General features: G+C 36.1%; 1 protein-coding gene across 2 annotated transcripts in view; it reads left to right on the top strand.

Moving 5' to 3' along the window:
• The window catches only part of ralgapa2 (Ral GTPase activating protein catalytic subunit alpha 2), a 207,635-nt gene that overhangs the window by 22,026 nt on the left and 169,575 nt on the right, over nt 1-16,034 (top strand). For both annotated transcript variants that reach the window (XM_056255880.1, XM_056255879.1), the window contains exons 2-3: nt 10,928-11,038; nt 15,958-16,007. In XM_056255880.1, the coding sequence (XP_056111855.1) occupies nt 10,928-11,038; nt 15,958-16,007 (161 nt within the window). The remainder of the gene's footprint in view (nt 1-10,927; nt 11,039-15,957; nt 16,008-16,034) is intronic.

Genomic DNA, 16,034 nt, shown 5'->3' with positions numbered 1-16,034 from the left:
TGTCAAACAACATGCTGCACAACTGAGCTTTATACTGTTCAAATCACACAGAGATCAGCAGAACATCAGAGTTCAGAGTTTCATTTTATTGTAATTCCTCCGAGTATTACATAAACACAGAAACAAAATCCCGTTCCTCACCAGCGTATTGTAGTGCATTAAAAGTAAAAAGTCAGAATAAGTTAAACAATATTCCACTCGTACAGTTTAGCATAACCTAACATAACAAAATATTTACACACTCACAGCTGCATAAGAAACATTGTTAAATGTCCTTAATAAAGTGCTTTAATAAGAAAACACCATGACAGATGACTAGCTGTCCACATGTTACAACAATGGTAAGGAGGTACAGTGGGATTGAATGTTAACGTGTATGTGGAGTGTGTGGGATCATGGGGGAGGGACAGTTTGTTCACCATCCTGATTGCTTGTGGAGAAAGCTATTCAACATCATGCTGGATCTGCAGCAGACGCTCCATACCTTTTCCCGGATGGCAGTCTCGCATGAAGGATTCGTATTTAAATAGTCTTGCATTTAAATGCGTTCTCAGTTACGAAATTTGGCACCGATTGATTTAATGTGAATTCTGTCGGTGCCATTAAAAGTACAGAGTTCGGTACCCAACCCTAATGAAGACTCAGATCATTGACTAATTCTGTGGTCTTATTTAAGCTCACTGCATTTATAGCCAACATTTGGGAAGGAAATTATTCTGTTTCTGCAAAAAATGGTTTATTGGCTAAGAGCCCTACATGCTAACAGTGCACCATTTCTTCACTCTAACAGAAGCAGTAAATGCAGAGTATATAGTCTTTGTGGTTTATTACATGTGCAAGGTCATATAGCTATTCAAGTTTTAATAAGATCAGTTGTGCACCCTAAATGGCTATCATGGAGTCAAAGTCGGATTGTTTCCACTGCTTTAAGAAGGGTCACATATTTAATATTGCCCCCCCTCCCCTTTTTTTTTGTGAAAACAACAAAATGTATTTTTTCAATTGTTACATCATGTTACATTATTTATTTTTTTCCAGTGCAACATTTATGTATAGTTCATAGGGTGAATGCTGTGGATTGATCTTAACTTGAATTAAACCTGAAACATTCTGTCAAGACAGTCAGGAAATGCTGTTTACATGGCCATTTCTTTTTAACAGTGCTGTCAAAAATAGGATTATATCTGCCTGACTGTTACTGATTGAGGGAAGATGAAGTGACCTTTAGGACAGTCCCATTCACATCTCAAATACATTCATGTTGACAACTTTTAGACATCCAACTGTCATTACATATTAGCAAAGTCCCTTTAATAATAATAATTCATTACATTTATATAGCGCTTTTCTCAGCACTCAAAGCGCTTTACATAGAAGGGGGGGATCTCCTCAACCACCACCAATGGTTTTAAGTAGGGCTGTCTATTTCGATTAATTAATCTGAGAAGAAATAACTTTTCACGCGCTCTCACGTCACACAACCATTTTCTCACGCACAGAAAAATCGCGCACCAAAGAGAGGACACGGAAACAGACAAGACAGACATTACTTATGATATTAAAAAAATCTCAGCTCTCAGATTCTGTCAATTTTATTACGAAAATCAAACAATAAATACCGTTGGCGCTTGTAAATGTGACATGACAGATCCCTAGCGGCACGTGAACCGATCATCTAGCTAATAGTAAATAAACACGAATGACCAATGTTGAAAGATAAAGTAGGGCAGCCTAAAACTTACCGAAATGTATATTCCTCGATCAATCAGTGTTTTTCAACCGCGAAAAGATGTCAATAAAACAGCTGGAGAACAATTATGTCACATAACATTTAGCCTTAGTTACCTCAGGAAAGCCATTTCATGACCTTATAGCACGTTGGCTATAAAAAAAGAGCTATAGAGAGTATTTTTCTAAATGTATGTAGCCTACTACTATATTACATATGTATTATATTTTTACTTAGCCGTTATCAAAGTTGTTATTTGTAATAAACACACATTATATTTAATTTGAGCTATTTTTAACCTTAAATACTACCAGCTGATATGGCTCTCTGTATTTTTACAGCATTGGGTGAGATTGTTTTTTTTGGTGAGAAAAATGAATGCCTATCTTGTGTACCTAATATTTATCCAAATGAGTCAATATTGCATCAAATCACAAGCATTAAATTAAATTGAAATCGTGAAATTTGTGTCAAGCAATAATAATAAAAACGTAGCTTACCAGAAATTGTACCATGTATGTAATTAATTGGATTAAAAATTTTAATCGATTGACAGCCCTAGTTTTAAGACAAGTAATTTCACCCGGCAGCCATCTTTGAAACACCTCTCGGCAGCTATTTTATTTCAGTCATGCAAGTGCCGTTAAAATTAAATTTCATATTTGAAATCACCAATGAAATCTGACAACAAGTGTCTCATGAATGTGGTTTCTTATGTTAAAATAGCGGTAAAAACTATTTCTATAGCGACCGGAGCTTCTAACGGCAGCTGCAGTGACACGATGACTTTATCAATCATTGATTGGTTCTATTTAGAGATGCATCGATGTATCAACCAATAATTGGTATCGGCCGATAAACGCTATTATTTTCACTAAAAACAGACAATTATCAGGGCCGATTATATCCTGTCAATGTCTGACTGCAACTCATACTGTGTGTGAAGAAAATCTCTCGTGTTGAATTTAGGGCAAGTTAATGCGTCAATAACGCATTAACAGTTCAAAACAGCTGCATAAAAGCAACCTATGAATCACCCGTAGTTCAAGCCAGGGTTGCCAGATCTGCAGTTTTTCCCTACACTAAACATTATTTGTAGCACGCCTCTCATTCAATAATCGCAAATAGCTCTGTGCTTTGTTACTTCTATAAAGAAACAAAGTGTCATCTTTCAAATTCTGTCCATTTTATCACGGAATTCAAACAATAAATGGCGTTAAATGTGTTAACTCTTAAATGTGACGTGACAGTAGGGCTGGGTTGGGTTTCCCAAAAGCATCGTAAGCTTAAGTTGATCGTAGAACAATTGCCACCAATGGTCTCTACGATCAACTTAGGCTTACGATGCTTTTGGGAAACGCAGTCCTGGACGTTTTTGGCTAAAATCATAATCGCGATTAATCGGACAAGTTACCTCGATTACGATTATTGAACGATTATTTTAATTTTTTTCTCATATGTCACTGGCAAGGCTTACTGTAAATATGTTCACGGTTATTTTTTCTAATGAAAGAGTGCATCCTATCTTTGTGATTCTAAAATAAGGAAACGCACAGATAGCTATTAATGCTTATTTATTAAATGGTTCAAACAATTGAATCAAACAAAGCATACAATGCTTGCAATAAAAACGTCTTATAAAAAAGTCATTTAAGTTTTAATGTAAAAAGAAAGTTTCCTACAATTTAGAAAATAAAGAACTTTTAAAAAGTTATTTTTGTAAACAAAATAAATTATTGTAAATATTGCCATCTTAAAAGTAAAAATATACTATTTCTTTCCATCTTCTTGAATCCTTTTCATATTGTGTAGCATTTGTAAATGCTTGTGTTACACCTGCTTTGTGGAGGCACTGGGCGTTTGTCAGTCTCTCTCTTTTTTTGAGCCATGCACTCTTCATATTCGGTACAACAGATTGCTGGTATTACCTTTGGTCGCTATTGAGAGTGAGGAGTCACGTGCCGATTTGGGCGGGGTCTGAGCCGGTCGGCCATGATGGTAGGAGACGCTATCGGTTGCCAGGGGCAACGCCTTCAGAACTTCACAGAGGCGGGACTAAAACATTCCAGAAATAGCGAGAGAGAGACAGCGCAGCTTAGTATTTGTTTACATTTTACATTTTACCGATACGCCGCAGTTTCTTTGGAAGATATGGAGAAGGAAGAGAAATGAAAGGGGTTCTATCGGGAGAGAGTAAATAACAATGCTAGCCAGCTTAGAGAAACTGCTTGTCAATAAACTGACAGCAGCAAGAGCGAGCAAAGCCTGCTTTCAAAAGCAACACACTTCAGCACAGTTCGCCTTTTATTTAATAGAAACGAATGAAATTAATACTCTGTTATTTATCTAGAGTTGTTTCATTTGTTATAGATATATCTGTACCGCGAAATGTTTTAAAAAGACACTTTTTTTAAATGACGTACGATTCGCATTGACAGGGGAATGTCCGATCTGTTCGCTTAACGTTGCACGGCAGGTGCAAATGCACGTATCTGATTCATATCAGATTTATTTCCACATATGAATGAGGCCTGAATGAAACATCAAGTATGACTGATCTCTCGCAGTTTAACGTTACAGGTTTGGGGGTTTCTAAGTCTTGCACCCGCAGCCGCAACAGACTTGTTCAGCTTCTAATGACTTAAACCTTCTGAACTCTTGCATTGTGTAGGCAGTAACGTTAGTCACTGATACCATAAACAAACCAGGTAATTAACTATGTCAGCGTATGTGAAAGGTGGTAGTGCTTTGGGTCTTTCGTCCATTCTGTAGCAGGTCGTACGGGTCCATGTTGATGTCAAGTAGTTTCTCTAAAAAACGCTGCTTGGTGTTGTTATTTAGTCTCTCCCGATAGAGCCCCTTTCCTTTTGCTTCCCCCTTCTTCGTTTATTCCCAAGAAACTGTGCCTTATCGCAAAAATGCAAACAAATATCAAGCTGCTCTCTCTCTCTGTCGCTATTTCTCTCGGTCTCACGGTCGAAGTAACCATGACAACGGATAGCGTATCCTACCAAGATGGCGAATCCTTCCCACAATGCAACGCGGAGTGATACGCGTGACGTCACCTTCTCATTCTCAATAACAGTTTTTCTGCAGTGTTTGCAGTTGACTTGAGTGTGTCGTCTTTATTGAATCCAAAATGTGTCCAAACGACGGACACTGCGTGTTTCTTTGGTAGAAGTGGCTCGCAGACTGGACAGGGCAGAGTCACGTGACTACACACGCGGTAATATATGTTTAAATGGCAAAGTACATTAACACACAGTGGGCGGAAATATTAATAGGATTAAAAAAACGAAATAACCGACATGGTAAAATGACATCGGTTATAGGCTCTGAATTTCGGTTTCGATTAATCATCCAGCCCTACGTGACAGATCGCTGTGCGCGAGTCTTTTCTTCCACTTTAATACAAATTATATCTAGAAAAACATGCATGAACATCAGAAGGTATTCTGACAACTTACCGAAGTATCATGTCTCATGTAATCACTCAATCTGTGCTTCAACCACAGAAATATGTCAATTAAACAGCTTGTGAACAATATCACTTAATGTTGCGTTTACCCCAGGAAAGTCATCCATTTGATAATCAGCTATAAAAAAACACTAAAGAGAAGCTTATTTACTGGTAATTATATATGTATGTTTGGACAAATTTGCCATAAAGAGAGACAAGTGCTTATGAAAACTATTTGGGTGTAATTATGATATCTGAAAATAAAAGCAGTTTAATATACCTCAATGCCAAATGAGTGAGTTCTCTGTATAGTTTGCAGCATTCATTTTTTCATAAAAAAACCCCAAACTATTTAGGCCATGAGACGGGACCCCAAATTTGGGCTACCGGTACCATTTTGAGGGATTAAATTTCTTTTTGATTTTCATGAAGGTACACATCTCTAGTGTTGGAAAATGTGTGATAGCATCCGATCCATGGTAGCTTTCATTAGAAATCAACACTTATATCATCCTCAAGACAAGGTGTTCAGTGACTACAAGAGAGAAAAATGTATCATTTTATAATTTAAAAAAAATTATTAAAAAAATGTATAATTTTTTTATTATAAAAATGTATTAAATTTTATCAAATTGTATAAAATTTGTATAAAAATAAAAATTTATTTAAAGATAAATTAATTTATCCTTTTTCTTGACATATGTTTGAAAATCGTCCTCCGTAACCAAAAACTACCTTGAATCTAATGCTATCACACATTTTTCAAATACAGGGTCATATACCTACACAAAAATCACCATGCGGTTTAATCCCTCAAAATGGTACCAATCAACCCTCTGTCTCAGTCTGAATAATCGGCTATCGGTATCGGCTGAAAAATGTAATATCGGTGCATCTCTAGTTATTTTATTTAGGAGGCGGGACTTATTCCCTCATATTGCACATTGCACGTTCTCTCAATCATAGTAATATGAGTGCGCCGTCTTTCTAAAGTCTTTGTTATTAGCGATCTCTCTTCATCACACGCTCAGGCAAACCCCAGGTTTTGTCAACAGGTCAGTGTGTTTTATTGGGCAGCAGGAAGAGGCCTGGTTGAAAAGCAGAGCATGTGAGAGGCTGTGATAAGAGATACGCCTGTGCTGTTATTGCTGCTCTTCTGCCCTGATCTCTGTGTGTCAACTCTTTCATGAGCGCACTACTGTAATACACATGCACACATCTGAACACACACCAGATGTATGCATGCATCATATTCATTCAACTCACTAGGGGTGCAATGGCCGTTAATGAGAGTAAGTCCAAAGATGTATAATCGTTCTAAATTTCTAAAGGTGCAGCTAGCGATTTCTGAGAAACACTGTTGATATCTGAAATCAACCCAAACGAACACACACTCCCTTTATTGAGTCCGCCTTCAAAATGCACAAACACCCAATGCAAGAGTTGATAATGTCTCTTTATCATAGCAGAAGTGAAGCAAAAATAAAGCGAAGATGACAAATGAACGACAAGGAAGAACAAAAATCAACATGCATTCACAAGAGTGCAAAAGCTGGTTGTTAGTTGCCAGCTGCACACCAGCTCCAGACAAACAATGACACTCAAAATTGTTCTTTTACTATAGCTAACATTATAACAACAGCATATATTGGTTCTGTGAAACATAGCAAAACTTGCAATTCACTGTTGAGATACACTGTAAAATAAAACAAAGTTGTAAATAAAACAGATTAGAAAATACTATTTTAGTCTTTTCTACTTAAATATGTCATGTTTAATTAAGTCAATGTGTTACTTGCTGTTTCTTTTTAATTATTGGTAAATTTTCTAGCAATTTCTGAGTGAAAATTGTTTCAATGTAAATCCTACACATTATTTTCAGGATACAATTAGTTTCAGAACGTCATTAAACAACAATAATAACAGGGCCAAAATAATAATAATAACCAAAAATGGTCTTCAGTGCTGGCAGACCAACACGTCATCCACACACACAGTACAAAGTACCTTACCCAGCCAATTAATAAATCCAACGTAAATGCAAATAATCGGTTTGTATTATTAACTTATCCCATTTATTCCTGAAATAAAAAAATAATCACTATCAGGACAGATCATAAAACAAAGTGCTTAAAACTATTTTGTATTTGAAAATCTGTAAATTTAAATGTAAAAAGTGACTGATTTGAAAAGTGAACAACAATGTAACTACACATTACATAGAAAAAGTGGCAGGTTTATTATTTTGCCGAGTTAAGACTTAACTCGGATCATTTGACATACAGTATCAGATTGTTTTGTTCCATCCATTGCTATGATTATCAATGTCTATCGGATTCAATCGCACATTTAAATATGGTTGTCAATCCAGAAATTTTGCAACGTGTAGTTAGCAGCAAGCAAAATACATATTAAAACGTGATGTACACAAAGCTGCGCTCTTGCAAAACCCTTCCGTTATGATCAATGAAGCTGTGCAGTGAATCTCGTATTGCCGTTGTGTTTATAAGTGACGAGTGTGCAGAACTCGCGCTGAACAAAAACATGTATTGAGTGGATCTGATGCCCATTGTTGCTCACACGCTAAACAGATCATGTCTTTGATAGGCTACAAAGCTTAACACTGCAAAAACATGTTGTAAATATAAACCTAATTAAACTGTATATTACCAGCTAAATCTATGTGAATTTATTATAAATATTCAACATATTTCCCCATCATGCAGACTAAAGCGAGGCCCATAAGACTGAATTTAAAGTCAATATTTTCCATGAGTCCTGAGAGTATAATCTCTCTCTCTCTCTCTGAATAACATATACACAGATAAAGTCTGTGTGAGGAGAAAGGCAGAAAAGTTTAAATCCATCTTCCAGTGCCAAATTATAATGTGTAAGTAATTACTCTTTGGCCTGTAGATCCAGTCTAATGACAGATTTAAAGTAGTCCATCCTGATTTTACATCTTGTCATTATTTAGGATGTCTACTTGCCTTAATCAGATGTGGATTTTCTCCCTGGGCTAGCCCACCCATCACAATGTGTTTCAGCTTTTATAGCTTTTTATGGTAATTTCAGTGCCAGAGATGTCATTTACATTTAGATTTTCATACATTTTTTCTCAGAGAATGTTATTATTCGGTGGGTAGTTACCCTAAAATACAGTGTGTAAGCACCACTGGCCCTGTGCAATGACTACATCCACATTTGTCAAATGGCTGTTCTCACAGCTCTGTCAGTCTGGCTCCAGGCAAAATATTATTTCAGCCATCAAATCCATTCCTTGTCATCATCTATCATCTGTCACTACTGCTATTAAAAATCAGGCCAGTGCCACTACTACACATTGGTTGCAAATGCCAGTTTCCCCTGGAGCAGCTTTGGGCTGCTTTAATGGTTTTGTTTTTGGAAAGAGGAAAGAGCAGTGCTCAACGCTAAAGATTTTTTTCTAAATCCAATTTTTTTGTTGTTGTTATTATTATTATTTTTCTTGGTTTAATTTTTTTACTTGCCTCTGCAAACATTTTACTGGGCCCACCACAAAAAAAGTAATAAATAAAATGAAATCTTTATTATTTTTGTTGTTTTTGACCCATGTATTGGAATAAATAGGTTTACGACACCAAATTTCAGATACCAGTAAAACTCAATTCCAATGTCGATCGATACCACAGCAAAAAATACTAGGCCAACTAATATAAGTTTCAAACATTATTAAAGACAAGTAAACAGTCAATAATAAAATAAGACCAAACAATCAAATAGCAAGTAATAACATAAATAAATACTATAGAATAAAGATATAAATGAAATACACAGTGATTTTCAGGTTTTTCAGGTAGGTCTTAGCAGTAGTATTCAAGTACAGTACAAATTAAATAAAGTAATCATTCGACCTTTGAAGCGCAATAAGACGTGAGAGAGAACTGAATTTGCGATCGCATTCTGAGAGACGCTGCTTTCGGTGCGCTTGATTACGCTGTGTGTCAGTCAGCGCATGCACTGCATTGAGTTCTTGTTCACTGCTTATTTTGCTTTATAACACTTTTTATCATCGAGCACGTCCAAAATTCGCGATCGCCTTCTGAGAGAGGCAGCTTTCTGTGCGCGCACTTTGTCAGTGTGCCAGTCAGCACTTGCACCACTTCATCTCTCTGAAGTGTCAATAGTGCTATTTACATACAGCAATATAGACTACAAGATATAGCAAAATCTCTTAACGGTAGACAATTTATACCGTGGTAACCAGGGTTTGAAATTAACACCCACCATATCACCAAATGCGGGTAAAAATCAACTGTGGCGGGTAACGCTGTCAAATAACTAGCCGATTTTGGCGTGTTAGGTTACTTATTATGTTTAATACTCACTTTGCTGAGGAAGTTCGTGTAAGCCAAATCTGTGCAGATTTATCGCAAATACTCAACTCGTGAGTCATCATGATATATAAACTACAGCGTATTGTGCAGAATCTGCTCATATCTGGCTTACTTGAACACACACACATCACTGCGCAACAAATAACGGCACACTTGTTCATTTGCATTGAAGCAATAGCGAAGATTAAAAAGCATCTGGTTAACAGAAAAGACATTGTTATTTCCATACGTCCTCATTTTTTTATGTTCTTTGTACTGTATCGATCTGTCCACATAAAATACATTTTTGGTGAAGAGGATGAAAGAGGAAGGGAGGAGATGGTTAGATGACAGGATTTTGTTTGAATAAGAAATGAATGTATGAAATCCAAATTTTAAAATATGTGTGTGTGTGTGTATAAGCTGTGATGTAGATTATTTCTTTTTTCCCTTTTTTTGGGGGGCTAGTAGTTCCAAATGGCCGGTAACTTAAAAATTTAGTAGCCAAATTGTTGAGTAAAAAGGTTCAAACCCTGGTGGTAACGATATCGTTATACCGCCCAGCCCTTACTCCAGCATACATGTTTGTCAGTGTTTTCAGATCATCTGAACTTCTTTTTTTTGCAGTGCTGAAATCATAATCACGATTAAAGTACGATTAATCATGCAGCCCTATTGCATACCGTATATCTGTTTAATGACTATTTTACTCCCTTAAAGGTGAGCGCAATTTATGTTCAGATTGCTTGTATGTTGCATTGACAAGTTAGTAAAAGTGATAAACTAGTCACACATTTTGGGTGTCATTTGCAGATGACTAGGTACTCTACCAAAAATAGTCTATGTTTCTGAAGCACAGCCATTGTGATGGACTGGCTGTAGCAGATACTGTAGCTCACCAAGACTAGAGATCCTTAAACAGCCTTTAATTACAAACTTACTGGGATACACAGGAGAAAGAAACACACAACCTAACACTCATGACAAACAATCCAAGACAGGGGACTAACTGAAACAGAGGGCTTATATATACACAGAAAACAAAGGGAGAAACTAACTAGACACACCCGAACTAAGGACTCTAATCAAATCTGTAACCATAGAAACGAACAGGTGAGGGAAACTGAGGGAACAGAACTAATTATCAAACCAGAAGCAATTACAAACCATAAACATGACAAAACAAACTCAAACCTTGACAGCCATAGTCTGAACCAGTTGATTTTATGATCTCTGTCTGGATGAAATCTACTAACATGCATGTCTTTAAATGTTTTGGTCAGCGTTTAATCATATCATTTATAACTGCAGTGTCATCTGGACTTATTGTGTATTATTTTGTGATTTTGTCTAATTCTTTATTTTTGATTATTTTTTCCACAGATATTATTGACAGGAATGAACTGAGGACATTTTTTGAAACCAACTGCTCACAGATTTATTTTATCTTCTATGAAAATTTCATTACACTGGAAAGCAACTTAAAGCAAAAAGGTAAGACATGTTTGTCTGCTTTCTGGAGCTTAAAATGCAATGGCTGAGTCATTAGCCAAGTTTCCATTCACTTTTTGCACTGTTTTGTTATCGATGAAGTGTACATGCATTAAAAAAAAGATTGCGAAATTTGCTGTCTCCGGCCTGTTTCCATCCAATTGGCCTTCTACCGATAAAATGGTGTGCGTAATGACATCATCCCTAAAAAAAACGCATTGTTGCATAAGTTTTGTTGTATCGCTAAGAAAATCTGCCCTCAAGCCGTTTCCATAAATAATCTCGAGTATAGCGCAAATTATATTGTATCTTTTTTGCATTTTTTTTTTTTAAAGGCAGAGTAATAAGACAATTGGAATTCGCCAGTTTACTGCTTAATATTTTTTACAAATAATAAGCCTATTAAAGCAACACTAAAGAACTTTTCCTCTGCGGTCGCCCTACAGGTTGGAAGCGGAATTGACCTCATTAGAACTACAGAAACGCAACCCGGTCTGGCAATCTTACATAGCGTGGTTATATCAGATAAAGGACCGCAAAGCGGAGGCATAAGTGCATTTCACCCTGTCACGACTTAATGAACCACTGAAACGATTTTGAAAACATTATTTTAAGGTAAAAATTCTTACTTGGTGTTGCTTTAATTAGGAAATATTAGTAAATCAGAAGATCACGCCGAAGTGGGACTGGGGGTCTGACAGGACTGCATGTAGGCCTAACCTTTATCTGACGATGCCCATTTGGACACAGGGTAGCCTATGCAAAATTTTAGGGTTCATAAAAAAGGTTGGCAGTACAGTGAAATGTTCGGTCATATAGCAACAATATTTAATGTAAGCCTTAAACATGCGGTCAAGCGAGTTGCGGTTTGATGTGGCCGAGAACATATTCAGATCATTCAAACCAAAAAGGTTATTCGTTCTGGTTGCAAAGTTCAAGAACATCAAATCAATCAGATTTTTTTCAGGGACAGATGCAGATTTTATTTGTGGAGCCAGGCCTATTTAACTTTTTTTAAAATGGTCTTGCTTAACTGATCCCGTCTTAACAATTCTTAAATTCATTTAGAGCTTTAGAGTAACCCACTTTATTTTTTTAATTTGTTTGAGATAAAAATATATTAGTCTACATATTAATAAATGGTATTTAATAAATTGTACGCTGTATAGGCTAATTCTGTCATGTGACACCACATTTATTTGTTAAAACACTTTTTATTGACAAAAGGTGTTTCTAAATTAGTTTTTCGCGATAGTTGAAGTATCAACCTAGAATTTATGCGCTTAAGTTAAACAGAAAAAGATTGTGTCGACATTTGCAAAAAAATTATCGATAATTGCCATTTCCACCAGCTATATCGGTAAACATTTTGATGCTCTAAACCTTTTTTCGCAAAAAAAAAAAACCCATTGGAAGGAAACCTGCCCTATTTTCATGTGTCTGCCAGTGGATCAGATCAGGGGAGATGTGTTTATAAGTCTCTAGGCTGCCCTCGGTCTATAGTTTACAGAATTAGCTGAGAGACTTCTTTTTTTTTTTTTTTTTAAGAACAATTATATATACTTGAAATATTTCCGAAAATCTAAATGAATCAAGCACTTGTGTGCAAATGAATCAAGTGCATGTGTTTCTATGTGCATGTAAATAAAATTCATTAAAAAATTACCCAAAAAGAGTTTGCTCTTATAAAGGTTATATATTTTCCATAAAACTGCTACTATCCCTTTAGTTTTAATGACTGCAAAAGTGATCTAAATCAAAATTTAGTGGGAGTCTACAGTTAAATATCGAATATCTGCTGATAAATATGCAATATCTTCCGTTACTAATATTTAAAACGAGAAATCATCAATCAGCTAATGACTGATATGGTCTTGATATATATTGTGCTTCTATTGTAGGGCGTTTTAAAAAGAGCTTTTGAATAATGCATGATCCTTCCAGGAAAAAAAGCGATTCCAGGAAAAAAACCGATTCAGTCCAACACTTTCTCAGCTGGACGTACCAGCCCTGCTTCGCTGTTGCCTGTATGCCCCCTCGTGTGAGGTTAATGAGGCTTTTGTTTCTGTTGAATCCCATCTCTGACCGAAGTGTTTTTTTCTGCACTGTATTCAGTGAAGGTCACCTGTCTTTCATGCTGAAACACAATTCTACAGCAGAAGTATTTGTTTGAAACGTACACCTCTTTATTTCCCTGAGGAGAGTGGTGATTCAGCTGAGCAGTTTTTAACTTAGTAACTTTTTGGACAGGAATTAAAATCTTGGAACACAGATTTGCAGTGCTGTAGTAATAATAACTACATTAACCTTCTTAAGAGCTTATTAAGATTGAGTATCACCCTCAAGATGAACAAACTCCTAACCCTAACTCTTTTTCCTGGGTCAATAATGGTCTTCGGTGGCGGCATACGAACACGGTCATCCACACACACAGATCAGATATCAGGACAGATCATAAAACAAAGTGCTCAGAACTAGTTTATATTTAAAAATCTGTAAATTTGCATATACAAACTCACTGAGTAACTGATTTGAAAAGTTAGTAATAAAATGAACAGTAACACATTACATAGAAAAAAGTGGCAGAGCAGCTTTTTTTTTGCATTTACACGGCAAGACTTATTGCACTTATTGTTTCTCTTTGTGAGCTTTGGTTAGAGGTGGCTGAAATACAACTTTACACACAACTGTCAGCCTGCATGAAGAGGTTCTTGAGACTCCAGACACACCAGCAGCTTCAAATACCTGTTTGCTGCTCAACAGTTGCTTCTTTATAGCTGTCCTTTTAATATAAAAAATGTTTTTGACAGAAACGTTCCTTAAGCCTTTATCTGAGTTCTCTTGTGCTGTAAAGTACTCACAAAGTATATGATAGTTCAATAATCTCCATTCAGTTTTCACACAAAATTAGTTTCACACAATGTTAATATCATGCATTTCATATGTTTGATTATACCGTCTGGATGCCCAAAATGGATCGGAAGAATGCACGTTTAAACAGCTTATTGGACCTGTAAGTTACTCGCCAATGTAAACTAATTATAAAAACTGCAGAGAGAATCATTGGGACTAACCTCCCACCCATAACAACACTATATAGAGCGCTGTAAGAAGAAAGCTCAGTCCATACTTAGTGACATTCATCATCCAGCGCATTCACTATTGAGGCCCAGATACAAATCCTATAGCCTGAGACATACAAGAGCGGACAGTATCATCACACACAGAACACGTTTTTATAACAGCTTTTATCCAGCAGCAGTGAAACTAATGGCAAATTCACATAAATAGGGGATATTTAGTATAAATGGCTAGTAAGCACTAGTGCACTTTCCTTCTTGACTCTAAGGGTGATGCAGTGCAATTCCTATGTATGTGTACAAATTCTTTTGTGCCTTACAAATGTCAAATAAAACTTTGACTTTGAATTGGTGCTGTATTGTAACGCGCGCACACACACAGTTGCTCGCACATCATGCGCAGATCGCGCGCACACACACAGTTGCTCGCACATCATGCGCAGATCGCGCGCACACACACAGTTGCTCGCACATCATGCGCAGATCGCGTGCACACAATTGTATTGTCAACACTGTTCTGTGATTTATCAATAAAATAGCTTAGAAACTGAAAAGTTCTAACATATATTTCTTAATAACTAAAACCCACAGCTTCACAAAACCTGATGAGTTAGTTCAACTCAAACCGTTTGAGGAAACCGATTGCCTTAAATCATTTAAGTTTATTAACTCAAACAATTTAAGCTTAAAAAAATATTTGATTTGTGTTCAAGTAACTCAATAACTTATTGTTAAGATAACTTGGGTAAATAAAGTTAATAGTACTAATTCCATTCAGTTAATATAACTTAAATCTATGAAGTACACTGTAAACCCAAATAAGTTGGCAGAATTCAAAATACTTTTATTAGTATAAACTTAGTTAGCTTTAAAAAGCTAATCTGCTAACATAGTAAATGCTAACATATTAGCAATAGTATGTTATACAGAAACACTTGCTGTATGAGCACAGCAATATAAATGGATTATTTGCTCTCAAATCAAGCTGCATGCACCACTTGTCACCATGATGGTAACTATCCTAAAGCCAACATTAACAGAAATTCTTCTAAATTAGCATAACAAAACATGAATCACTACTAAATCTCACACATAACATTAATCTTACACACAAAAAAACATTATATTACACTTAATTTTAGCATTTACTCTCCCTTTCGAGTGCCATCGGCAAAGCATGCTGGGAAATAGACATCCCAGCTGTTTCAGTTAAACTTAAGTTCGTCTAAATTAAAATAAATAATTTCATAAAACTCAAAACAATGAAACAGTTCAGTTTACTTAAAATATATCAGTTCAGTGAACTTGAAAGAAAAAGAAAGTGCTAAATACTCATAAAAGTTAATTTGACTGAACTAATTTGTTTAATTTAAGTTTGTCCTACTCAAACCAATTACTTATTTTGAGCATTAGGGTTTACAGTGTATTAGTAGAGAGACGCTGCCTTTAGAACGAATTCACACGCTATCACTCTCACTATTGCATTCATATAAATGTAATCTTCACTGTTTGCTGCTTTATCTGCATCTGATTTATAACAAGCTGAATTCTGTGAGAAATATAACGACCCAAAAACAAAAGAACTGATCGGACTAGTCTTGTGTGTCATATATCATAGCTGTGCACGAGGCAAACCCGTGTTCAAGTCTTGGCTCGAGGTTCAGGTTTATTTGTTCTTTAATCATGTCATTAGTCGACGTTGACTCGACTTTCATCACATAAATGTCGACTTCAAAAAAATCCCTAATATATGATCACACAATCATCGTTTTCATGACTGATCATGAACAACAAGTGTGAATCTGTAATTACACAACTAATTCTCTTGCTTTTTTCTTCCAGGGAACAAATCTCAACGGGAGGAGCTGGACTCCATCCTCTTTATTTTTGAAGTAAGTCTTTCCTTCAGCATGCACTTC

This window comes from Rhinichthys klamathensis, unplaced genomic scaffold, assembly GCF_029890125.1.
Source record: "Rhinichthys klamathensis goyatoka isolate OS25496 unplaced genomic scaffold, OSU_Roscu_1.1 h1tg000123l_1, whole genome shotgun sequence".
Lineage (NCBI taxonomy): Eukaryota > Metazoa > Chordata > Actinopteri > Cypriniformes > Leuciscidae > Rhinichthys > Rhinichthys klamathensis.
Note: the sequence above shows the minus strand (reverse complement) of the source record. Positions and strands in the feature narration are given on the sequence as shown.